Source organism: Canis lupus, chromosome 17 (assembly GCF_011100685.1).
Source record: "Canis lupus familiaris isolate Mischka breed German Shepherd chromosome 17, alternate assembly UU_Cfam_GSD_1.0, whole genome shotgun sequence".
NCBI classification, from domain to species: domain Eukaryota; kingdom Metazoa; phylum Chordata; class Mammalia; order Carnivora; family Canidae; genus Canis; species Canis lupus.
Window position 1 is genome coordinate 1865673 of NC_049238.1, and position 27008 is coordinate 1892680.

A 27008-nucleotide genomic window follows, 5' to 3' on the forward strand; every position below is an offset into this window, starting at 1 on the left:
GAGCTCAAATGAGGCAGTAACTCACCACCTTTCCTCGGTCTAATATTTCAAAAGCGGCGTGTGTTAACGGTTTTTAAACAAGGAGGCAGGAAGGTCACGCAGACCCTGCCCCCCACGGGGTCTGGGACGCGGCCTGGCCCCCTGGAAGGCACCTGCCCCGGAGGCCCCGGCTCCTCCTCGGCTCCTCCCGCCTCTGCTGCTCCCCTGAGGTCAGGTCCGTGCTCACTGGAAGGGCACACGTGCCTGCACACACTCCGTCCCCACCAGGGCTCTCAACCTCCGGGGCGTGGGTGCTCCAGGCATCAGCCTGGGACCTTCCTGATGCTGCGGGGACTCGCCTGTGCTGCAAGCAGGCCCGAGGCGGCTGGGGGAGCGGAGCCCTGGGGCTCCGGGCCCCAATTCCTCCCCCACCACCACTGGGGGGTGCAGGGTCCCCACACCCCAATTCTGCACCAGGGTGTGAACCCCCCTCACTGGCATCGCTCCCCTGCGGTTCTGAATGAGCAGACTGCCCTGTGGGCTCTTCCAGGGCAGGGCGATGCTTTAGTTGCTCTCTACGCCCAGGGCTTGGCACACACAGCAATCGGGCAGGAAGAGGAAACGAAGGGCATCCAACCTGGAAACGAAGAGGGGGAAGTGGTCTCCGTTCCCCAATGACGTGGTATTATACAGAGAAAACCCTGAGGACCCGACCCCACACCTGCTGGAACTGTAAGTTCAGGGACACTGGAATACGAAGTCAACAGACAAAATCAACTGGATTTCTTTCTCTACAACAGAAACAAACTACCTAACAAGGAAATTAGGAGGACAGTCTCATTTACAACAGCATCAAAAAGGATAAAAACACTTAGGAATAGGTTTGACCAAGGAGCTAAAAGCTCAGTGCACAGAAAACTAGAAGACGTTGATGGCAGAAATGGAAGAAGAAGACACAAATAAATAGACGTACTGTGTGTGAACCGGAAGACTTGGTAGCGTAAAAATGTGTATACTACCCGAAACAACCTACAGATTTGATGGACTCCCTCTAAAAAAAAAAAAAAAAAAAATCACACCTCCTCATTTAAAATCACTACCCACAAAAAGTGATCAAAGTGGAGCGATGCCGGTATTGAAAATACGCACCCCACACTCAAAAGGGAGCCTGCTTGAGATTCTCTCTCCCTCTGGCCCTCCCCTCCACGTGTTCATGTGCACGTGTGCTCACTTGAATAAATAATTAAAATCTTTTTTAAAAAATATTTTATTTATTTATTCATGAGAGACACAGAGAGAGAAAGGCAGAGACACAGGCAGAGGGAGAAGCAGGCTCCATGCAGGGAGCCTGACGTGAGACTCGATCCCGGGACTCTGGGGTCATGACCTGAGCCCAAGGCAGACGCCCAACTGCTGAGCCACCCAGGTGCCCCCCAAAAATAAATCTTTTTTTAAAAAAATACATAAAACATTGGGATAAAAATAAATCCAAATGCGTATGGTCGACTAATGTTTGGCAGAGTCTCCAAAGATACACAAAGGGTAACGGATGGTGTCTTCAATGAATGGTGGTGGGAGAACTGGATATTCCCGTGCAGAAGAACGAAACTGGACTTTTGCCTCACACCACTCACAGAAATTAACTCGAAATGAACCGAAAATTTAAATGTAAGACCCGAAATTGTAAAAATCCTAGAAGAAAACATAGGGAAGAAGATCTTTGATATCAGTTTTGGCGATGTTGTGTTTTTTTTTTTTTCTTTTTTAATATGACCCCACACAAAGGCAACACAAGCAAAAATAAACAAACGGTATGACATCGCACTTTATACAATTAAATCCTCTGTGCCACGCAGGAAACCATCCTCAAGATGAAAAGGCAGCGTCCGGGGCGGGACCGCGTACCTGAGAAAGGACCGCCCTTTGGAACACACGAGCCCCTCGCACAGCTGACAGCCACCAAGCACGCGGGCAACACGAGACATAGACGACTGGATTTAAAGCTCAGCCAAGAAGACACACGCCTGCCCCGCGGGCACGCGCAGGCTGCTCACCGTCACTCATGGTCAGGGAAACGCCATCGGGCACCCCCCACCTCAGGATGGCCGTTACCCGAAAGACAAAGGCTCCCGGCGTTGGCAAGGAACCTCACCCCGTGTGCCGTTGGTGGGGGTGCAAACGGGCATCGCCACTGCGGGAGAGGACACGGGGCTCCTCAAAAAGTGAAACGCAGGAACAGCCCTCGATCCAGCAGGCCCCCTCTGGGTGCGCATCGCCCCGGGGGAGCGCAGGTCGGGTCTTGACGGATCTGCCCTCCCAGGTGCCGAGCAGCGTGACTGGCGGCGCGGTGGCTCCATGGCCAAGACGCACGGCGCTCCACGGCACAATCGCGTCCAGGCCCCCAAAGCAAGAAGGCAATCCCACCATGTGACAATACAGAGTGACCTGGAGGACATCACGCTGATTGATATGAGCCAGACCCCGAAACTCAGATGGTGTAGGATCTCACTTATACGGGGGATCTAAAATACACCCACGGTGACAGGAGAGCGGTTGCTGCGGACGTGGGGTCACTGTGACAGGCCTCAGGACTCCTCTGGGAGCAGAGGCCTTTCAGGAGCCCTCACGGGTGACAGTCATCTAGATGGATGCGTTCCGTCCTCAAGGACGCTGAACGAGATGCCCTCCTGCGTCAGCAAAGAGCCTCAGCCTGGAGTTCCTCCTGCGGGTGTCTAGGAAGGCAGGTGCTCCCGTCGCCACAGGCTTGCCACCCATGGGTTTGCCACCCTCGGTGGACAGGGCAGCTGCTCAGGGTCTGCTCCCTGGAGCACCCTGGCCCCCAGGATGGACAGTGCGGCCGCTCAGGGGTCTGCTCCCTGGAGCACCCTGGCCACTGGCCACCGGGATGGATGGGGTGGACAGGGTGGCTGCTCGGGGTCTGCTCCCTCGAGCACCCTGGCCCCAGGCAGAGGCCGTCACACCATCCCCAGAGGCTCCACCTGCCCCCGGGGAACACAGAGACCATGTGCTCACTGCAGCCCCCGCGACCGGCCGGGACCCTTACGTAGGCCCGGTTTCTGCGGGCGACGGCAGCAGGTGCAGGGGCGCGGCAAGTCCCGGGGGCAGCGGCAGCAGGAAGCAGCGCGTGGCCCAGCAGCCTCCCTGTGTCCCACTTCACTGGGGCGGCTCCTCATCTGGCGGCTCTTCCTCGTCCTGTATTTCCTGTAATACCTCCCACGCGACACGGCCGTGGGGAGGACCCTCCTGGGCGCCCAGTGGCCACCGCCCAGGACACCTGGCCGTGAGGGACGATAGTCTGGTGCCCCCCGGGGGCTCAGCTGCAGCAAAGCACACTCTGCTGTTCACCAGGGTGGACACGCCCTGAACTCCGCGCCCCTGTGGCACGGACAAGCTCAGGGCCTCTGTCTGGGTCCCGGGCCCGGCAGGCGGCAGCAGGTCTAGGCCGTGTCACAGAGTCACAGAGGCCCGGTGAGCCCGCCAGCAGAGGACCGGGTGGGGGTGGCCCAGGATGCCCCTGCCCCCAGGCGCCCGCACAGGGAGACTCGCGCGTCACCCCGCAGAGTCAGCCCTGCACACCCTCGCTTCCCCACATCTTGCACGCGGGTTTCTCACGTGTCCACAGTGGGTGGGCAGCGAGCTCACGACGATGCCCAGTACTGCCCGCCCCGGCCCGGCCGGTGTCACTCCGTCATCCTGCCCCGACACGCTGGTCCCCCGGGAGGCAGGGCGCAGCCACAAGGACACCGCTCTGCTGGGCGCCCAGCCCCATGGGGACCGGCGCCCGGAGGACGTCCCCTGCCTGACCACAGCTTGGTGCCCGTCTGTCTGTGCTCAGAGGTGCCTGGAGCAGGACACCCGCTGAGCGGGCCTGAGGCTGCCGCCCAGGTCAGGCCGCAGAGCCGGAGCACCAGGCCTGTGGGAAGCAGGAGCGGAGTGAAGGCTCGACTGAGTGTGGCCCCGGCTGGGGGCCTCCTATGCCGTCCCCCTCCCCGTGTGTCCCCACAGAGGCCATGACCCGCAGGCTCCCGCTCATCCAGGGGCCCAACCCCGGCCCGTGCTCAGCCGTCCCATTCCAGGCACCGTGCGATGCTCAGGGGGTGGGCGACAGATGGGTCCCCGAGGCTGACGCCCGCCCCGTGCACAGGGTGCTCCCAGGCTGGGGAGGCGGGGACCGCTGCAAGGTCACCCAGAGGCATTCTGGAGTTGGCGACGGGGTGAGCCCAGGGGTGTGGCCGGCTTGTGCCTGGACCCGCGGGTGGGCTGCACCAGGGACGCCCCCCCATGCGCTCGCGGCCCCGCAGCTGTCCTGCTCGGTGTGACAAAGCGTGAAACACATGAGCGCTTCCCACGGCCGGGGTGTCTCCCGGACAGAAACACGTGCATGCGCACCGCCGCTTCCACGCAAACCTGACCTGCGGCTCCTCTGCGGTGACCAGGACAAGGTGGCCACCCGCACACCCTGCGGCGGTCAGGCCCAGGGGGGCCCGAGAGGCGGCGGCCCTGGCTGCGCTAACTGGGCGACCGGGCCGGGCTAAGGTGCAGGGCCGCACACAGCTGGCAGAGCTCCGGGTCGCTGGCTCCTCCCCCGTTGCACACAAAGGCCCAAGCGGGACGGGCTGGGTGGTGGTGCCTGGGGCAGCAGTGGACACACAGAGTGGACTGGGGCGGGCACCCTGGGTGGGCCGAGCACACTCACAACAGCCCGGAGGCGCCCTGGGTCCGGGGACCACGGAGCCACCGCGTGTCATAGCCCCGGCCGTCGTGAGTGTGATCGGCCCACCCAGGGTGCCTGCCCCACAGCTGGGCCTGCGGCTCCACGGCTCACGCGGCAGCCTCCTGGGTCAACTCCCCAGAGCCCGAGGTACTAACAGCGCACACGTGCCGCTGCCCACATGTCCTGTGCACTAGCAACACACTCGGCCCACGGGACGGCGGGGCCTGAGTCCAGGGAGCACAGGAGCCGCGCTGCCCCGATCTGCACATTTCCTCCCAGAGCGTTCCAGGTGCTACGGGCAGCTCGTGGGTGCTTCTTGTCCCCCCCCCCGGAAGCTGCATCTGTCCCTCGGCCCTCCCTCCCGCCGACCGGGGCACACTCAGAACACAGCGACCCAGGGAAAGCTTGTGGGCTTCGTCTGAGATGCCCATGCACCAAGTGCCTGAGCCAGGCGAAGCACGCTCCCCTCCCCGCAGGGCCCACCTCCCCTCCCCCCTCCCTCTGACCCACGTGTCCTCCCCTCCCCCTGGGGCCCACCTCCCTTCCCCCTCCCCTCCCCCCGGGGGCTCACCTGTCCTCCCCTCCCCCCTCCTCCCTCTGGCCCACCTGTCCTCCTCCCCCCACTTCCCCTGGGCCCACAGAGGAGGCCCAGGCTAGAGTCCATGTGCTGGGTTCAGGGTCACCTGGCAGTGGGGGTCACACCTCGACGTGGGATTTCCCGAGTGGGAGCGTGCTGCTGGGTGACCGGACGCGTGGATGCAGCTCCCAGGGACAAGAGTCCAATGCCATCGGCATAACATGAGCAGGACCCAGTAGGGAGCAGCACGCGGGACTGGGTGCCCAGGCTGACGGGCCACCTGGTCACTGCCGAGGTCCGCGCATAGTCGGGTCAGCCCAGGATGCAGGGTGCAGGGGCCCGTCTGCCCGTCAGCGCCCCTCTGGGCGGGGACACGGAACATGCACAGAGACCAGGCGACAAGGTGCGTGGGGCAGAGTCTTGAAAGAACGAGCCAGGACTCCGTGTAGCACAGCCTTGCTTGTTTTATTTTCAATCTCAAGAGAAAAATGAGTTAATGTTATATAAACAAAGATTTTTTTCTTTCTAATGAAACTCCCAACACCCTTAAACAGATTAGAGAAAGCCGAAGCCAGGAAGACGTGGACGCCGGGAAGGGCGGCTCACGCCCGGCACAGGTGAGGACGGTGCCCGCCTCCGGGAGGGGTGACGTTGCACAGGGTGGGCTGTGCAGTCGGCAGGAGCGCCCTGGTGTTAACGCCCACCCGCCCGCCTGAGAGGCAGGCGACCTGGTTCTCCCCACAGGGACCCGCTGGAAAGCGACCTCCAAAGAGCTGCACGTGTTCAGGGACCTGCCAGGAGGTGCATCAGGACGGGCCTAGAGCAGTATGTGATACTTGAGCGCCCGGGGCACCCTGTTGATGACGAGCCTCCCGTCGTAACTCAGGGAGGCAAACAGCCAGGGGTCGGCGGAGGACCAGTCCACGGCATACACGCTGTCCTCGTGCTCCTCGTAGGTGGCGATGACGCTGTCCTGCGGCGGCTCCTGACTCCTGCAAGGCACCAGAGACACGCGTGAGCGAGGCGGGGGCGGCCTGCAGGGGCCGGGGCCTCACTCCCCGCACCGGGCGGGCGATGGGAGGAACCAGGGCAGGCGCGCTGGGCCGCCAGGCTGCTCCGGCACCTGCACACAGACGCTCACAGGGCCGCGGGGCACGGGCCTCCACCGCGGCGTAGGGGTGAAGAGCAGGCGTCGGGAACCTCCCGGGGACGCCGAGGTTCGGGGGGCAGGGGGTGGTGACCACAAACACCCACGAGGGCTGAATAAAGAGTGACGAGAAGCAGAAAGGGCCCTGGGGACGGCCAGCGTGACCCCAGGACAGCGGGTCCCGCCGGCGGGGCAGGAAGGGGCTCCTGGGCCTGGCCTCAGGCTTCGTAGCGTGCTCGGCCGGGACTCCCGTGTCACCTCCCTTTAAACTGGAGTGACCGCGCTCCTTCCCCAGGAACCCTGACCCGATGGTGCATCACATGTGACACCGCGCATGATGGGAGGAGCGCAGACCTGGCCCCTGGGCACTGACGGGCCATCACAGGCTGTCCCCCGAGCGGCCACACCAAGACCCACCCCGAGGGCAGGAGCCATTTCTCCCCGTGGCACTTTGTTCCCGTCTCACAGAAAGCATCTACTCGGTCCCCACTCTGTGCTCCCGGACCCTGCGCAGGCCCCTCCGTGTCCAGCTCTGCGTGCCATCGACCTCCTCCCGCGACGTGGACCCGCCGTGCCCACTGGGGCTGCGTTACAGACACCACGTGAGGATCCTCTTGAGGATTCGTTCTCCGGAGTTTGGCAGGTCACGCGGACAGACCATGGGAGCAGGACCATGGGGACACGGGGGTGTCACCGCACCTGCCAGCCTCCCCACCTCAGGCGCGTCCCTGAGGCCACCTGTGTGGAGGGCAGCACCCCTGGGCCACACGGCGCCAGCTGCCCCCCGGCGAGGAGCCAGAGCCCATGACCCCGACGGCACGGCGGTCGGCAGGTGTTTGCACCAAGACGGCCGCAACCGTGTTCCCAGACTGCAGATCCACGTGCTTGAACGGAAACCAAACGAGGACAGAGATGTCTTCTCAAAAGTGAAGCGGGGCTCAGCTGAGGTGGGGGAAGAACCTCAGAACGGATGGGGGAGGCCTGCTGCCTGTCGGCTTCAACCGTTCCCCCACCCGGGGCTGACCCCGCTGCACGCAGCTCCCCCTCACCAGCAGGCGTCTACTCAGAACACAACAGTCCCCTTCCATGTCGCTGACAGACGACACGGCTGCCCCCCCTCGCCCCGGCGCCCAGGAGCCACAGCCACACTCCGTCGCGCCTGGCCTGGGGCACCCCGGCTCTGCACCAACCAGGAGCGGGCCCCCAGGAATCCAGCGGTCTCGGGGGCGCACACCGGCTGAAGAGCTAGCCCCCGAGCAGACGCAGCTGCGATGGGAGACCGCGCGTCCAAGAGGCGCGACTGCTGGGACACGCACCGAGGTCTCCCACGTTCCCTGAGGAACCTCAGGCTGCAATGGGCTGGGGCCGAAGGTGCTCACCTGGAGTCCGTGCCCCGCCACGGGGAGGGCCGCCGGCCAACGACGGAAGCACACGTCTCAGACCCAAGCCCACGGAGAGGGTGTCGACGATGACCTGTCGCTCCAGGGACTACCAAGCCCTCACTGCCACCGAAGGGCACATCTAACCACGAGTGACCGCCCCTCCCCTCTCCCGTACGGCGTCCGACGAGAGTGGACAGACACTGAGTGGGTCGACGCAACACAGCGTGAGCTCCCCTAATGCAACCCCCATGCCCCCGCCGCGGTGCCGACGTCCCCAGAACCAGGGCCCCCTGACCCCCATCCGGACCGCTTCTGGCGAGAGCCACCTGGACCGCGAGGTAGGAGGAGGAGCCCCCTCCGCCAGGAGCACGCGCCCTTACTTCTCCTCCGGACGGCGCTCCTCCTGGTCACTCAGGTCATCGTCGTCCACCAGGTGGCCGAAGGGCTCGGAGGAGATGGACACCATGTTGGTCAGGATGACTCTGCTGTCGCTGCTGCCCGTGAGCACAAGCTGGTCGTGCGAGTGGTTGTAGCGGACGTTCCACACCCTGGGAGGCAAGGAGGCAGTTCCAGCGGCAGGCGGGCCTTCCTGGACGGGGCACCCTCGGGCTGGCCGGGCCTGCCCTGACACGAGGACGTTCCCAGCAGAGGGCCAGGCCCACTGCGTGCTCCTCTCCAGCCTTCCTTTAAGGCCCGGCACCCAGACACGAGAGCAAGCGGACGTGCAAACCTCACAGGGGGAGGAGGGCCTGCTGCTCAAAACGCCCCCTGGGCTTTCCGAAGTCCTAACGGCAACAACTGCCCCAGAAGCAAAGGACACATTAGAGAGGACCCAGCGCATGGAGCCAAACCCCAGGGCGACTTCCAGCACCAGCTGCCGCGGGGCCGGGGTGCGCTCTGGGTTTGGGCCACCGCACACACTCCCAGGGAGCGCAGCGAGCTGAGCGGAGGCCCGGGGGTGGGGGCGGGGGTGGGGGTGCAGGCGCCTCTCCTCGGGCTGCGGCAATCGCAGAAACCTACCGACTTGGGCAGAACCGTACCCTGGCAGGCCGGGTTTTTAAATGTCCCGATCCCAGAAACAACATGGTTTCTGGTAAGTAATTCAAAGAAATCAGGGACACAGACCCGAAGAAGTCACCTGTCCTGTGAGGTGCCCACCCTGGCCTGAGCAAGCGCTCCTGACGGTACTTCAGTTCCTACTCCTCTAGGACTTTCTTACACACACACGTGTTCACATGCACATAAGAACAGGGACACACGCCCACGCACAAACCAGCATGCTCACGCCCTCACAAGCACACGTGCACACAAGCCTGCACTTACACACACACACACGTCTCACTGGAAAGAAAGCTAGCCTGTACGGGCACGCAGGTCTGGAGCAGACCCCTCACTAACTCAGCACCAAGTACCTGGCACATGGTAAACACGAAATAGTGAGCAAGGACGGCTCTCGGGCACCGTCCGCCCCCGCAGAGCTGTCCCCATCTCCTCCTCACGGCGTGGGTATCACAGCCTGACTTAACCCGTCCGCTACCAACGCGCATCAGGGCGCTCTCCAGCTCCCCAGCCTGGCAAACAATGCCTCCTGAACATCTGTGCACGCTGCGTGTGCATATTAGAACTGGTACTATTTCAAGAGAACACAGGATGCAATGTTTTTTCTTCTTTTCCTATGTTTATAAATCATAAACATTCGGATTTGGGATTAGTGTTTCTTTAGGAAAAATAAAACTGGGTTGATTGAATGATTCACAGCAGCACAAACTAAGCTGGTCTGTGCCTTTCCAAATGGGAAAGGAATTAGCAAAATAAATTCTAAGACCCCCCTACCCTGGACCAGCATGCAAAGAAGTCCGTACCAGTGGGAGTGCTCCTCCAGGGTCTTGACGGGCTCGGTGACATTTCGGGTGTCCCAGAACTTGACCTTGCAGTCGTCCCCGCAGCTGGCTAGGTAGTACTGCTTGTTGGGGTTGAAGTCCAGGTCCCGCACCAGCTGCCCGTGGGCGTTCTCTATGCAGTATATCTGGCTGCGGGAGAGAGCGAGAGGCACGCACAGGACGTGCAGCGGTCAGGACAACTCCACCCACGGACTGGCCCAACTCCCGTTCCCCAGGGCACGCCGGCCTCGGGGGACTGCGAGTTGGGCCACGGCCGTGCAGGCTGAGGCTCCTGGGTTTGATGGTGGGTGCCGGGGGGCCTGCTACCTTCCACCCCCGTGCCTCTCCCAGGGCCCAGGCTTCTCCAGGAGCACACCTGTGATCCCTGCAAGCTGCAGAGGCAATGCTGCTTCATGGCTGTCACAGACGTGACTTGGCACTTCGAGAAGAGAGCAAGTCGGCGGGACTGTGACAGCCATGAGGGCTGGGGACAGACTCGAGAGAGCTGACCGAGTTCTAGAACACGGAGAGAGGGAAGCAGAAGGTCGGTGGCAGGCCAGGAGTACAGTGCTGCTGGTGTCGGGAGACGTGGACAGAGGGAAGGAAGAAAACACTGGAAAAGCAATCAGAACCAACGACGGAGACGGCGTGTGTCATGGCTGGGCTGCCTTCACCCGTTCACGGCACCTCGCGGTGCCAACACTGGAGGCGCCTCCACCATGGCCCAGCGCAACACAGGAGACGCAGGGCGGTGTTAAAACCAGTCACATGGCTGCTTTGGTGTGTGTGTGCGCCCATACGCACACAAGCACTCTGTACACATCTTCCATACACATGTGCAAACACAAGGCACAGATACACACAAATGTGTGCATCCACTCCTGTGCACACACACGCACAGATGCACACACATCTGCACACCTTACATACACGTATGTGCACACAAAGCATACATACACACAGACGTTTGCATCCACACTTGTGCACGCACTTGTGCACAGGCACATATGCACAAGCATACACACCTACACACATCTTACGTATGTGTAATACCCCCATACACACGTGCAAAGACAAGGCACAGATACACACAAACGTGTGCATCCACTCCTGTGCACACACACAGATGCACAAGCACACACATCTGCACACACCAGTACACACACATGCACACAGACATGTGTGCATCCACACCTGTGCACGTACTCATGTGCACACACAAGCACAGATGCACCAAAAGCACACATGCACACACACATGTGCGGATGGACCCAACGGAACCTTGACCTCCACAGCTCCAAGCTCAAAAGATGTACAATGAGAACATTCCGTCAACTAGATCCTTCTGTTGTCAGAGAGACAAAACCAGAGGGGCCAGGCACCCCCGTGAGGCTGGACACTGGCTGGACCTGAACATCCCCGCCCCCGGTCGGGAGGGGGCAAGGCCATGGCTGCCTGCACTGCTCCCCCTGGTGTGGGCCCCCGGCCTGGTCTCCCCGGCTTCCGTGCGGTGGTGAGCCAGTGGGTGGCCCTGCTCCTTGTTATCAGCGTGCACACGTGAGAGTCGTGCTGTGTGCAGCTGCTCTGCCCTCGAGGTGGGTAAACTCCCTTCCACCTTCTCCCATGCTGGACTCCTTTGACCCCAAACCACTGCAAATCTTGAAACGGTTTTTATATCCTGCACCTTACCAATACCCTAAAACTTCTTCCTAAAATAAGATACCCCAAACCTGAAGACCTGCCATGTGAAACGGGCAGATGTATAAAACTACAACCCCGCAGGCCCAGGGACACCGGGCGGACAGTCCCACGAGCACGGAGCACCGCCCAAGGGTTTTCTGTGTGCCCTGGTGGCAGTGATTTTAACACGAAAGCACATGTTCCAGAAGCAACATTAAAAGCACCCTGGTTAAGTAAAACCCAAAGTCATCCTCAAAAGGAGAAATAACTGTCAGCAAGGGGTCATCCCGGACAGACCCAGGGGAGCGGAGGTGCCACCGCCCAGAGCCACCTGTCATCTTTGTGTGCCATCTGCAGTGTCCTGTCTTTAGATATTGAAATTCCTCCCATCCTTTAGAGAACAATGCAGAGGGAAAGATGGCCTCGGGACCACAGAAGCGGGTCTGCACTGGCACGTTCCTCGGGCTCGTCGCCCTCGGCTCTCAGCTCTGGGCTTCTGGCCGTGAAACCCCCCACACACACCCCTCAAGCAGACACACACACCCTGAGGAAGGAGGGACTGATTATTTATTAGCTGCTGAGTTTCCAGAGGGGCCGCAGACCTAAATTTAAAGTCGCCCCCCCCCCCGCCCTGAAGGCAGTACACGTTACTTCGTGACGTCCGTCTCTGCAGCTCGGTGATAAATTACAGCGTGCTGAGGGGTAAACTGTATCTTAAGAACGATTGCACGGCTCCCGTTGCCATGGCAACAGATGTGCACACCATCACTCCTTTGCCTATCAAACCACACCTGGAACAGAAAAATCGCTCTTATTTGTTCCATTAGAACTGCTGGCTGCTGCGCATAATGACTTACATGACAAACTACGCTTACCCGAGAGGTGTGTATCTTAAAGGCACAGAATCGGTCACAGGCCAGTCCTCTAACTTAACCTGGGGGCTGTGCCTGGCCACCTGCGCTCGCCGATCACAGGGAGCGAGAGCCCGGCCGTCCCCCTCACTGCAAAGTGCCACCACTGAAGGGACAACCACACGGAACAGTAAACCACCAGCTCACCAACGCCGTCCACCCCGGGGGTCTGCTGGCTCCGGCCGGGCCAGAGAAACGGAACGAGATGTGTGCCTTCCTGCCCAAAACCAGACCAACTGGGACACGCCAGGTGCCCCCAGATGCATCTGCCTCGGAACCGCCCCCTCAGGGATGGAGAGGGGCCGAGACGGGAGGCAGCGCCTGGGCCCGCCTGCAGCCCACGCCCATCACTGACCTCATGCTCCGCGTGTCCCACCCTCGGATGGTCGTGTCGTTCGCCGTGGCCACCTGGGTGCCAGTGTGGTGAGGGCTCCACCGTCCCGAGGTGAACTTCAGCTGTCCCTTCCCTTCCAGGGACGCCGAACTGGCCAGCTGGGAATTGGATGGTGTTTTGAGGGAAGAAGGAAAAAACAGTAATGTTTAAGAGGACATCCTATACTCACAGGATATTATTGAAAATAATTACTGAAAATAATTAAGCAGCTCCGTCTTTGTTTCCTTCCCTTAAAAGGCAAAAATGTTAGAACCTTATTTGGAAAAAAACCCCTTAAAACTGAGTACAGCAAAAATAGAAAGCGTATTAATAGTGCCTGCATTGAACGTGGCCTGCCAGGGTGTGCGCCCAGATCAGCTGACGCTCCGACCTGAAGGCAGCGCCACCCAACCACTCAGACACCTGGCTTCACCCAAAGGCACACAGGGCCGGCGGGGTGCCCTGCTCAGATGCTGCCCTCAGGACGCTGGCCTCCGGCTCCTTCCCCTGGGGGTCTGACAAGACCTCGTGAGACCCACTGGGGCTGTCTTGGGGCAGCACCACCGTGTCCCAAGAGATGAGGGCTCCTGACGGCGAGTGGGGGGGAAGGGCCTCCTGCCCCTCGTGTCCTGCCCACGCGCCCACTGGCCCACGTGGCACTTTACGCACAAAGACGCATCACGGTGGCCACATCACTATTCCAATTTTGAGGCCGACTGCGCACTCAGGGACTTCTGAGGGCAGGGGGACGGTACAGGCCTTTGTCCGCAGCAATGCCACGCATCCCCGCGGCGTCACCTCACTCAGGCTACCTTGAACACCAGCCTCATCCTTTGGGGCACTGGCAGGGCCGAGGGAGTCGGTGGGGACAGTGAGCATTCCCTGGGACCAGCCCGGGTCCTGCTGCCCATCTCAACGCTTTATCAGGGCCCCTGGAGCACAGGTCAGGGCAAGACCCCAGGCTGGAAGAGGGCAGGCGTGGGGCGGCCCCCTAGACTCTGCGGGCAGTTCAAGAGGATTTGAGCTGAGCCTCAGGGAGAGAGCACCTGTTTCCTGTCTGGCGAGACCGGCCCAGGTAAGAAATGTGACAGAGCAGAGGAGGATCTGTGAGACCGACTCCTCCAGATCCCCTCATTCTAGGAAGCAGCGTGGCAACAGCCACCCACCCGGGACACGCTCCCCTGCCCCACGCAGGAGGCGCTGCCCCTCTCTGCAAGGTTTCCTGGCTCAACGTGTCCCAGAAAATCTTTCTCCAAAAAAACAGCATTTTCCTGCCTTACTGATGAGGCATATCATGCAGACGATGAATCTCAGGGACCCTCATGCCCTCACTAAGCTCCTCCTGGCTGCACGGGGGCCGAGAGGCCCAGGGTTCAGCAGCAGGAAAGAGGTGAGGTGCGTGAGGACGACACGCCGCCGGCAGCCGATGCTGGCATGCCCTGGGGGCCTCCGAGCAGAGGGAGCCAAGCGTGCCTTCCTGGGAATCGGAGGGGCCCTCCCAGGTGCCCGCAGCCACCTGCTCCGGGGCCGCCCTCGCCCCCCACCTGACGAGTCCCAGGAAGTCAGGTGTGCCTCCTCGGAAAAGCGGGGACCTTTGGTTTATACTTCACCCCAGTGAGGGACCCTGTTCTGCCCTCACATGAGCAAGTTCCACTTACTAATCCTGTCTCCACAGGAAGTTAAAGCGTCATTTCCGTCCCACGCAAGAAATGGGTACTGCGTCCCTGCTCAGGGGGATGCGCGCTAGCGAGGGCGACAGTGCAAAGCAGAGGAGCGACTGGCCCCGCACTCTGGGGACCGGGGGCCTGGCGGGGATCAGGTCACACCACTAGAGGGCACGGTGGCACCCAGGGACCAGCTGACCCCACGGAGGCCTGGGGTGTGCCTGGGATGGGAAGGGTCAGAAACGGAAGGGACAGCGGCTGGGGACAGAGGCAGAGGCCAGGAGTGCAAACCTCTCGTCCCAGGGCCTCCCCAGGCCAACCGTAGCAGGGCCAAGGGAAAGCTGCTGGTGCCCAGGAGTGCCAGGCTGAGCAGGTGCCATGAGTTCCTGGCAGGCCACAGAGAGCCACCATGGGCATCAGCGTGGGGCAGGCCCAGAGGACAAGACCTGAGGCCAGCCCCTCAGTGGCGACAAGAGGGGCAGAGGGGCCGCGGGAACAGGAAGGAGGCCTCTGGTGAGCCGGGACCTCAGGGCGTCTGGGGGAGAGGTCAGACGTGCACTGAGGACTCCGACACCAGGGCCCCCACACCTCACTCCTGCACCCGTCCACACCCACTCGGAGCTTCTTGGGCACCCTCTGGACCGGCGTCCTCACGGTCCCCAGGCAGGGACAGGGCACCCAGAGCTCCAGGGCATGACATGCCACAAGCAGACACCCACACAAGGCCACGCTGACCCTGAGACTCATGGCAGAATTCTTGGGGAGGGACGTGGCCTGGCTCAGCCTGTCCCGTGTCACCATGACCAGTCGGGCAGGTGGGGTGACAAGAACACAGGGACTGTGTGGTCCCCGCACGCCAGGGTCAGGACAGCGCACCACCCTGATGAAGGACGTGGCTCTGCCCTCTCTTGCTCTCCGGCCATCTCAGCGGCCCAGGCTCCAGGATCCGAGCAGAGCACAAGGCACGTGGGTCTGTGGCAGGTGGTCCCGCGCGGAGCCCACGGGGACCCCACAGGGCGCGCAGGCCACTGTGCCAGAGCTGCCACCAGCAAGCCACAGGGGAGGACAGAGAACTGCCGGCAAGAGATTCACGATGGGGACCCGCGCCTGAGCCACACGACGGTGTGCAAGAACAAGCGGGCAGGAGGCGAAGACGAACGGCCCCAAGAGCAGCGACGAGCACACGTTCCTGAGGAGCCCTGTGACCTCAGACGCTGAAAAGGGCTCTAAAACCATGTTAGAGACACGCGGTGAGCTCACACTTGGCTTTCACCGGCCGAACTCGTTTTCACCTCCACACACACAGCATAGCTAAGAAATATTTTCATGGTTCCCTGTAGGGAAAAAAATTAAGTCACACAAGAGTTCTACGGGTGCAATTTCACTTTTCTGAAGATGGCATCAGGTCAGGTCAGTGGGAACGTGACACGGTTGGACGCCTAATCTAACTAGTCAGCGCTCGGTGTTCTCGGTCATCCGTTAAACCAGCTGACTCATCATCAAACTCCTCAGAAAGGTGGAGACATAGGCTGTGCCTTCATAAGTTTATTTTTTTTTTAATTTTTATTTATTTATGATAGTCACAGAGAGAGAGAGAGAGAGGCAGAGACACAGGCAGAGGGAGAAGCAGGCTCCATGCACCGGGAGCCCGATGTGGGATTCGATCCCGGGTCTCCAGGATCGCGCCCTGGGCCAAAGGCAGGCGCCAAACCGCTGCGCCACCCAGGGATCCCGGCTGTGCCTTCAGAAGACACGTCACGCGTGTTCGGCGGAGCAACTCTCCTGCGAGGCTGGCGAGGGGAAGCGCCACGACGTCACCCTGAACGGGGAACACCTGTGCTCTCAGCATTTATGTCACCCCCAACTCCCCCAGGACTCCCCTGGAGAAGGGAGATCAGCAAACTGACCGGCGCTTCTGCCTCCAGAGCCCACCCCACAGAAAGTCTCCCAGACGCCAGCTCGTGGACTATTCCAGGTTTCGGGAGCAAGTTGGTAACTCATCGATCCACCGACCAACCAGCAGCCGGCTGCGCAGGCATCCGCAAGCACATGGAGGGCCCGGGCCACACTGAGTACGGCAGAGGGAGAGGCCGGCGGAGGGTGGGTGAGCCTGCCCCCATCACACCCACCTGCTGCACAGGTGCGCACGCTCCACGGGAGGTACCACCACTGGTCATCAGCTACTGTGCAGCCCTGACCTGCCGGAGTCACTGCAGACATGCGACATACGTGCCGACAGCTGAGCTCCCAAGTACAGAGATTCACTAACTGCAAACAAACAGCAGCCAGCCTGCGGCCAGGCCACAGGGAGACGCAAGCAGGGAAGGCAGCCCAGAGAAAACACAGCGGTCCAGCTGCAGCAGCCAGAGGAGGGTGTGGTGAGGTTTGGGGACCCAGGACGGGCTCTGGGGCTGCACAGGCTGAGTCAGTGAAGGACGGCAGTGAAGCATTTCTACAGACACCAAGAGGGGTGTCACATAACAGGAAGGTGAGGCGGTGCAGGCCGGGGTGGTCAGAGCTGGGATGGCCTTGGGACGGTCCGTGGCAGGCGGGTGGGCAGCACCCAGGTCCTCACGGCCTGCGGGACCCCTTCCTGGGTATCGGCCTCAGAGCAGCAGAGCCCTCCGTGCTGAGGGGTGTCCTGAGGTGACACTGTCTGAGGTGCTCCCTGTCCCACTGGCTTTGATGAGGCCGGCCGCCATGATCAGGAGCCCATGTGCCGGGAGCCGAGAGGCCTCTGGCCTGCGGGCCAACCACGTCCTGCCACAACCTCGTCCTGAGCTTGGGGCAAGAAGACACCCCCGGTCGAGCCCTCAGATGAGCCCCGGCTGCTGACACCCGCACCACAGCCACAGGGGACATAGGAGGGGGCCTGGCTCCCAGCCCCTGGCGTCCTCACGGGGACTGCCCTGACGAGGGGGCCACGGGGGCAGCCACCTTTGTGGTCCTCTGTTAGAGAGGGATAAGGGACACAAGCGCCAACCAGAGGTCAGGGGAGACCGCAGGTGAATCCCAGCTGACTCCACAGCCGGGAAATCCAAGACCCGGAGAGGGTGGGCGGCTAGCCTGGGCCGCACAGCCGGTGGGGCAGGAGCAGGACCCGCCTCCTGCTTCGACTCCTGGGCTCACTGCAGCGCATGATCTGCCTGGGTGGTGGCAGCCCCGTGCCCACCCGGAGGGAGACCGCGCCACTGCCGTTGAAGGCCTGCTTCGGGCAGCCGGCAGGGTGTGCGCGCTCAGGTCAGGCAGCCGCGTGACACGGAGGGAGGGCTCAGCAAGAACTCCAGAGGGGGCACTGCACACCGTAACCTGGTTTTCAGCGTTGAAGAGAAATATCTGGTGCTTCCCAGCCCATGAGGAAGGACTAAAGCCACCCCACGAACTTATCTGAAGGGAGCGAACTAACAGCAAATATGAACTCTAACCAACAAAATGCTGCTCCTCCTGCGGTCACGAGCCGCGGACGTGGGCGTATGGCTTCCGAAGACCAAAGCGGCGCTCCCTGCACCCAAGACCCGGGCCGACAACAGTGCCAGCGGGCAGAGGGAACGCAGCAGAGAGGTGCGCGCTGCCCACCACCACCGACAGCGGAGCGGCGGCTGGGCAGTCAGGAGGGCGGCAATGGGGAGGAAGAGCAGGCACAGCTCTCAGGGCGCAAGAGACACGACGCAGTCACCCAGCAAGCGGCACGGCCTGCGGGGGCCACGCTCACACGACGGCCGTGGCCACTGCCCGAGCCCCTGTGCCCCGCCGGGCTCTGCACACCCACGAGCTCTGCCCTCCTGGGCCCCAGACATGGGGACGCCGCCGGCCTCTCTCAGGCTGGAAATCCCAGCACCAGCTTTGACCGTGACGACTGCCCAGAGCCAGAGCCCCTGCGCGGCTTCCCAGTGACCTGACCAGTGACCCAGTCCCTTTGAGCCTGGCTTCCCTCCTGCAATGCGCTCGTGAGGTGGAGCTCGTTAAGAACCTGCCCCGTGGGGCCAAGCACCTGCCCAGTACCGGGAGCCCTGGTCTGTGCTCGGGGTCCACAGAAGGCATGGGGCGTGTCGTCCGGGGCGCAGGGCAAGGCACGAGCATTGATGGTGCGGTGGTGGGAGTGGATTCAGCAGCACAGCACAGCCCATCGCTGCCCTCGGCTGCGGAACAGAAAGGAGAAGCGCCACCTGTCGGGGGTCAGGGCCAGCCGGGGCAGGACCCTGGCTGCCGGGGCGTGTGCGGACAGGCGCCCGGGCCACGGGGGTGGGCGTTCCCGGCTCCTGAGTGTGGCCCCAGGAAAGCCTAGCAGGTCCCCCGCCCCTCCGCAGACTCGGTTCCCCCAGAGGAAGCGTTCCAGGCTCCACAGAGCTGGCCTCCTGGAAGCCAGAGCCTTCCTGTCCTTACAAAACGCACACAGGGCATCAGGTGCCAGCCCTGGTGAGAGAATTTGAGGTCATTTTACATTTATTATTAGCTTATTTCCAACTGGACTCTATTTGTAGGAAGAACAGAATGAAAAGGGCTTTGCCCCCTTTGCTGCCCCAGAGCCTAAGCTCTTTGCAGAGGAAGACGTGTGTCCTGCGCCCGTAACTGTGGCCTGACTTCAGTGCCACACTCGAAACGGGAAAGGTCCTGAGGCAGATTTAAATTTTTTGACCAAGCTGGAGGAGAATATACCCAACACCTGGTCACGCCACTTAGACGCCGGTGATCTGCTGGAGAGAGATCTAATTATAGCTGATCTCTGGCGCGGGGGAAATTCTCTTATGAGAAAGAACAAAGGAGAAGAACTTGGAAGCGCTGCCACGATGACAGCACCTGTGTCCGTCCCGTGTCGGGTGTGACCCTCCCCTCTGGGGGAAGGTTTCATTAGGAAGCGCACAGGGGTCGCTGTCTGGTGCCTCAGGTTCTCCCCTCTGGACCTCGGGCCTTTGTACTGGGATCCTGTTGACCTGACCTTCATTCCTCTCTGTCCGCGGAGTCCCTCCCTCCACTGCTGGCTTCCTCCCTCCACCCACTCGTCTGCCCGTCCGTCCAACGGGCACTGAGATGCTGTCCTACTTTATGGACGTGGAATCCGGTCCTGACTTTCCAGATGAGGACACAGAGGTGTGGACACGCCACTTGTCCAAGGTCACCTGGGTGTGAGTGGCAGGAACGGGACCTGATGTCGAGGCTCAGAAGGCTGCCTGGACTCCCGCCACGGAGTCGTGGCCTTCAGCTTCCCCGCCCCCCCCCCCCCCCAGGCCCCGGGACTGCCGCGGCTGCCTTCACCACAGCCGCCGGCCTGTGCCTGTCCCAGCCTGTCGAGGCAAAGCCCGCAAGCTGAAATGAAATCACCTCTGTGCTGTGGGCCCCAACACTGGAAGATGTTCGAACCCTGGAAAGCCGAGGCCGTGTGTCCACGTTCAGAGCCCGGCCCCACCGAGGGGCACGTATCACATCTCCACGGCAGCTGCGTCCCCTTAAACTCACTGAGTTTGCCAAACGCACTGTTCACTCTCATGCACTGCTGCTAGAAAGAAGCTTTTGAGAGCTTGAGAAGTGCATGTCTGCCAGACACCAACGCCCAGCCTGTTCTGTGCGGGGTGACTTTTTCCAAGATCTAATGGAAGACGATTCCTGTTGTCTCTGATTTGTGTAAAGTCAAAAGCTATATGTAGCTTTTATGCTACATTGAGATACGCAATACTCTGTATTTTCTTGAAAATCACATTTTTTTTTTTAAATGACTACCCTGAGGCATCAACTCCAGTGGCTGCTGTCCGAAACCCAGGGCTCGAGGGGTTCTCTTTACTGTCAGCGAGGCAGCAGTGCTCAAATATTTGGAAGTTCTTTTTATGAGACTCACCAGAAAGCCAGCTTTCAGAGTTTTAACCTGTTTTCTGTGGACCAGTTTCACAAAGCTTGGTCAACCATCCTATTTACTAGGTTCAGCTCCAAATAAATGCTGACTGTTTGCAACACTCCCATGCACCCTCACAGACCAAATGTGACTGGCGGTGAAGACAGGCCGGGGCCGAGGCTCGGGCCAGCGACGTGCAGCACACACCTGCGGGGCCACAGCAGCCCTTCGCACGGCAGGGGAGCGCGGTCAGGGGTGCAGCCCTGAATCTATTCCTGCGACCGTGCCACCTCCAGGACGTCCCCTGGGCCTTCGGGCCTAACTTTTTCTCAGCTATCAAGCAAGGGCGTCGAGTTCTGTGACACCGAGATCTGGTCCTTATGTGGATTGCTTTACATCAGCGAGGGACCAAGGTCTGTCAGCGACCGGCTGAGCCCCGTCACAGCTGCAAAGGCACAGTGTGGATGCCTGGGGCTCCACGCATCCCCCTGCCCTGTCCTCAACGCTGGCATCTGCACATGCTGAGTGAGCACATGCACGTGGATGTGGCCCACACGCCCCAGACGGGGAAAGAGCGGCCACGTCAGCGAAGATCACGGACATCAGGTGAGGTCAGGGAGGACGAGCCCGGCCCGGCGGGCCCATCGAGTGCAGCAAACGTCCCCTCTGGTGGGGATGCGCAGGTGAGGCAGGGTCGTCTCTGCTCCCTTCTTTCGATTTTGCCGTGAACCAGTTAAACTGCTCTAAATAATAAAGTCTATTTAAAAAAAGATGAAAACCTTTCAGCAGGCGAGAGGCCTTGCTGAGCAGATGGGACAGGGAGGAAGGGGACACTCGCGTGGGGTGGAGCGACCACGTCATGTGACACTCACGCTAGCGCCACAACAGGCCCTCCAGCCCCGGGCAGGAGAACAGGTTCCCAGGGGCCGGCCAGACGCGGCCTCGCCATTGCTGGGCACTAGGCAGGCGTCCGGGTCCAGCCCTTCGTCCCAGGCCGCCAGACTAAGCACAGAGATACGCGAGTGAGTGAGCCTCCTTCTCCCATCGGGGCCACGTGTGGAGACAGCAGCCGGGCATGAGGCGTGGTCACCGTGTGGCAGGTGACAACCAGGCTCCCAGGAGGGAGGTGACACGGAGCCAGCCCTGCATCCGCCCAGCCTCCCCCCCCACCCCGGTCCCCAAGAACAAACGCATGTTTTCTATTTCAGGCACAGCGGACGTGCCCTGAGCTGCCACCGCTAGCTCCTCCCCCGTATGTGCAGCCCTTGCCATAGGTTTTAAACCTCAGATTGGAACATTTCTGAAAGAACGCCGTGTCCTTGAAGCCCATTCCGCTCCTTCTGAGAAGCGTTCCTGAACGCCGGTACCGCCGGGCAGGTGCCGCCCCGGGTTCATCCTTGAGAAGCCCCCACCCTGACGCGCGGCCAGGAGGAGGAGGACAGCCAACTCTCAAGGCACCCATCTTCCTTTTGCTCTGCTGCTCGCTGCACCTGGAAAGCTATTTATTTCCGCAGCTACTGAGAGCTGCTGGGCCCCAGAGATGGATGAGTACACTCCAAAACAGCGAGGCATCCCCTCTGCCTTCATCGGGGCCGGGACCCCACGCAACCTCCCCCTGCAGACCTCCCCTGGGCTCTGCTAATGATTATAAATGGCAAAGAACCTCCGATTTAATTGCAAAAGGTAATGATGCAGCGAGCATAAGATTAGATTCACCACAGAAGGCAATATCCTCCAACAATAAAAAAAAAAAAAAAAAAAAAAAATGGAGGAGCTGGGTGTGAAGATGGCCGGAATCGATAGGAAGGTTTCGGTATTAAATACCACGGCAGAGGGTCGCAAAGTGGTATTGACAGAAGTGCTGACGGCAGATAAAAACGAAGGAGAGAAAACTAAATTGGTCTCTGCAGAAAATAAGTTACAGATTAATCACCCTACCATAAAATCATTCTGAGATGGCCGAGGGTCTGGAGCGGCGCCCCCGTCTGATTACGGATGGGCTGCTGGACGTGGTGCAGCACCGTGGCTCGGCCCCTCCGCGGCCTCTCCCCGGGCAGGGCGCACCAGGTGCCCATGGACCCCCGCCATCAGCTCCCCCAGCATCTCCTGCACCCGCACTCCGGCAGGAAAGTACTGCTCCCTTCCTGTCTCTGGTCTCTGGGTACACGGAGCACCTGCGAGAGGCGGGGGGCGGGGGGTGCACAGGAGGGGTCAGGAGGGGCCTTGCTGCCAACTGAGACTCAGACTCCATGGCACACGCCCAGGACGGGCAGCGCCATCTCCCTAGACCCACAGCCCACCCGGAGCAGCAGCCCAGGCACCGGGTTACCTTCAAGTTTCCTGTTCTGCTCTAAAATCTGGGTGAGAGTGGCATTCTACTCCACGATACAGAAATATGTCTTTTTAAAAAAATAAAAACCATGATTTTCCCCTTAAATATTACTTAGGCACTACGAAAACAGACCAGCTCTTCATCCCACACTGAAGGCTAGGAGACCACCCTTCTGACCACACGGAGTTTTAGAACTTGAACACGGAAGTTCAAGTAATAAACTCTTTATTCTAAAGAGTCTGACTTTGATGCCATGTGCTGCTGATGATAAATCACTATTAGCGCCATCTCCACCGCCTACCCGAGAATTTATTTGCGTTGTAACATAAAGGAGCTAAAGACGTGTCATGGGAACAAAGCAATGTCAGACGGGCCCCACTATAGAATCTGTGCACAGACCCTGCTCTGGTCCCTCCTGCCACGCGTGGCCGCAGAACCGGGGACACCATAACCTCGTCATGTCAAGTCTCTAGATTGTTCTCTCTAAAGGTGTTACTTTGACATAAACAAATGCGATGAAACCATGAACACAATATAAAAAAATCACATTTTAAGAGAGAAAATTTTAGGGAATCAACATGTACCATATATACTAATCAGAATGTTTATTCTAACGGACAAAGTATTGGAGGTGATGAATACTTGAAGGCACAACTGATTCCAAAGAAAGTCAGCGTGAAACACTCAATGGTGTGAGGATGTGCGGCCCCGTGGGGAGCGGTGAGGGGCCTGCCACTCCCATCTGTGGAAACGGAGCCCCGAGGGTGACATGCAGGTCGCCGCGGCTCAGGCAGGGAGATGCTCTGTGCTGCCCAGCCCGCTCACAACCACATGCACGGGGTGTGACTGTGACCACGGTACGGTGTGCACTTGTGAGCGAGGGGAAGGTCAGCTGACGGGCCACGGGGGGGGGGGGGGGGGGAGTGTCACAGGCCATGGGGTCACAGGCCACAGCAGGGGGCTCACAGGCCACGGGGGTCAGAGGCCGAGGACCACCGTCATTTTCAACTCACACAGAAATTTGAAAGCAGCTGACCAGCACCGAGAAATTAGTATTTTATGACAGCTCCTACCTAAAAGGTTATTTTAACCAGACTGCAAATCTGTCCATTGAAGAGACAATACACTTGTTCGGCGTCTAAACGAGACAATATCCTTCGGGAGATCCCACTGCCTCTTGTGGACAAATATGGCCAAAAGGTGGGGTTTTGTCAGCCTTGGGTCCTGTGTCCTGTTCTGTGCGGGGCCCAGGGCCCGACCTCGGACAGCTCACTGAGGGGCCAATCATGCAGGCCCCCGATTGGTGCTTCTGTCCGTTCACTAACCACGTCATAATCTATGTCAAAATCCTAAGCATACACCAACCGCCTTCTGAACTCAGCCAAAAGGTTCAATCAAAAAAACACAAAAGCTGAAAACTGTATGCTGGTCACTCACCACGGCCTGGCTGGAGCTTTCCTGCAGGTCCCACAGCAGGATGTGGTTGTCCGCCAGAGAGATGACCCTCTTCCCGTCCCCCGTGGGCTCCCACGTGACACTGCAAGGAAGAGGAGGCCCCATTAGTACAGAGGCTGGAGGTGCCCTGTCTCCGCGGCTGTGTGCTGTTGCACGCACCCCTCACGAGCAGCTAGGCTCTCCGGAGCCCACGGGCAAGGCCCACACCCGCCACGGCAGCGGGTGTGTGCGGCGCGGCGTCCTCTCCCGATGAATGCCCGCGTCCTCCTGACTCAGCTGCGGCCACCTGGTTAGGTTAGGAGGTTGGGAGGTTAGGAGGCTGGGCCTTCGGGTGCTCGGGGTTACAGGGGGTGGTGAGGGCGGGCCCGTGACGGGACTGGCACACTCGTGTTCCCTCTCTCCCTCGCTGCTGCTGCGGCTGCCTCCTCTCCCGCCAGGTGAGCACACAGTGGGAAGGCAGCGTCTGCGAGCCGTGAAGGGGGTCCTCACCAGAGCATGGCCATGCTGAAGCCCCGATGTCAGACTTCCGGGCCCCAGAACCGTGACAAATAAGGTCTGTTGTTTCAGGCCCAGCCAGCGGTGCTCTGTGGTGGCCACAGGAGCCAACGTGTCTTCCCGGGGACCGAGGGACACAGAGCTGACCAACGGTGCCAATGGGACGGGATGCGGCCTGCTGGGGGGCCGGGTTTCATGGTGGCTCCACGTGGACGCTGCCATTTGGGGCAGAGTGCCTACAGCTTTCGTAGCCCGAGGACGCAGCCGACGGTCTGACGGCGGTGGGAGAGGGCCCGTGTCTGCCCTGCCTGTGGCATCAGGTCTCTTCCCCTGTGTCGGCCAATCTGAGCCCCGGTTCCCTGTCACTGTGCCAAAGCCACCCCACCCAACACAATGCATGTCTGAGTAACTAGTGGAAAACCACAAATACCTGCAGAAAAGCCACGGCGATCAGAGGATTTCAGCGTGGCCCCAGGTGTGCGTTTGTCTTCACTGACAAATTCCCCAAGGGCTACAAAGGGAAGACTCCTGCTCACATACGGTAAGGGAGGGGGTGGACTGCAGACCCCAGTAAACACCACACTGCTTCTCCTCCTAACAGAAACAACACCGACGGGGGGCGTCCTCGGGCGCCCCCGCCTCATGCCATCATCCCAGGACCGTCCGCGGAGCTAGGAATACTTTCAATCACAACATTAGTATCATTCAAAACCACAATTTCCTTCTCCTCTGTCGTTCAGGAAACGCTCGTGAAGTTCATGGCGCTGTGACCACAGGTGCAGCCGTCCTCTAGCAGACGGAGCTCAGCGTCTTTCCTGATAACAACAGTGAAAAATGCACAATATCCAGTACATAAAACTAAAACCCAAGAGCTGGAAGAGGCACCAAGAAATCCGGTTCTGGAATCTGCTGCTCCTACTTTGGTAAGATAATGGCTAATCCCAGCTGTGAAGATCCTCCCTTACAGCAAGACGACCAGACCTCTCCTGGTAGCACATTTCCACGGGTAAACCTGTGCGGAGTTCACAGGCTGACTGTGAAGACCAAGGGCCACTGCAAGCCGGGAAGGAAGGCTGAGACCAGGCCGCCCCGACAGCTCACACTCATTCCCCACAGTGGGGAGGCCACACGCCCGCCACCAGGGTGCCAGGGAGGGGGGGTCCTGCTGAGCAGCATCTGTCTGGCTTGCAGAAGGCCACCTTCCCCCCGTGTCCTCCACACAGCAGAAAGGGAGCCCGCGTGCGTCTCCCAAGGCCCTGATCCCACTGTGCGCGCTCCCCGCTCAGGCCCTAATCACCACCAGACCACCTCCCCGTACCGCCACGCTGGGGATCAGGGCTTCAGCAGACGAACTGGTGGGCAGAGTCCACAGCACGACGTATCAGGAGCAGCACGCGCGGCACGGCCTACGAGGAGCTCCTCACGGATCTCACTCATAACTGACACACGCCCCCGCCCCACCCCAGCACACCCGCAGACAGAAGCCAGGACGGGGAGAAGCTGCGCGGCCGTGGGGGGGCCCCAGGGGCAGGAACACCCAATCTGGTGTTTGCAAGGCTACAGGTTGAAAGGCGATGACACAGATATGGGGACTTTTTAACAGACACCCCAGAAAGCCAGAGATCCCGGGGAACCGACAAATCACAGGACAAGAATTAGCCAATCTGATGCCAAGACTGACTACCTAATTATGGCGGTTTCTCCGACCAGGCCGAGGGATTCTGGAGAGCAGACCCAGTCTGCTCGAGGTCGCTCATCCTCCCTGCAGGGGCCAGCGATGCCCAAGGCGCACGGCCCGTGACGGGTACTTGCTCATGGGGTCCCAGGAAGAGTGAAGAGCCAGGGAAGAGCGGAGGTGCCGCCTAAAAACGTGAGATCATTTCCAAGTACGTTCAGCTACTGGCCAGTGCTTGAGGTGGAAAACTCCACCAGCCCTAAGATGAGGAAGCCCTTTCAAGGCATCTGAACAACCAAGATCCCTCCACTAAAGCCCACATGCTTATTTTATGCTCTAAACTGCATCATCTCTTGAGCCCGTACTCAGACCTCCCCTTCCCCTCCATGTGCCCACCCTTCTAACCTGGTTGCTCACAATGTCCAAACTACAGAACAAATGCGTGGGCCCTCGAGCAGCAGGCCATCTGAGGAGGGAACACAGCTAACAGGGCACATGGTAGAAACTGGATCCCCACCGCGGAGGGGAGGGGGGAAGGAGAGGGGAGGGAGGAGGGCGGGGAGAATAAGGGAAGAGAGGGGAGAGGAGGGAGAAGGGGAGAGTAAGGGAAGAGGAAGGGAGGAGGAGGAAAGAAGGGAGAGGAGGGGAGGGAGGAGGGAGGGGGAGAATGAGGAGGGGAGATGGAAGAGAGAGGAGGGAGAGAGAGGAAGGGGAGGGAGGAGGGAGGAAGGAGAGAGGGAGGAGGGAGGGAGGAGGGATGGAAGGGAGAGGAAAGGGGAGGGAGGGGGAGCGAGGGGGAGGGAGGGGGAGGGAGGAGGGAGAAGGAGAGAAGGGGCTGGAGACACACAGGAATTTTCAGGAGGATCAATCCCAGAACTGCAGAGAAGGCTGTGTGGAAA

General features: G+C 60.3%; 1 protein-coding gene across 6 annotated transcripts in view; it reads right to left on the bottom strand.

The window, feature by feature from the left end:
• Positions 1–5737: 5737 nt before the first annotated feature.
• EIPR1 (EARP complex and GARP complex interacting protein 1) overlaps positions 5738–27008 on the bottom strand; it is a 120397-nt gene continuing 99126 nt past the window's right edge. For all 6 annotated transcript variants that reach the window (XM_038560678.1, XM_038560680.1, XM_038560682.1 and 3 more), the window contains 5 exons: positions 23922–24021; positions 12647–12783; positions 9683–9850; positions 8201–8368; positions 5738–6283 (listed from right to left, as the gene is read on the bottom strand). In XM_038560678.1, the coding sequence (XP_038416606.1) occupies positions 6109–6283; positions 8201–8368; positions 9683–9850; positions 12647–12783; positions 23922–24021 (748 nt within the window). In that variant the 3' untranslated portion in view covers positions 5738–6108. The remainder of the gene's footprint in view (positions 6284–8200; positions 8369–9682; positions 9851–12646; positions 12784–23921; positions 24022–27008) is intronic.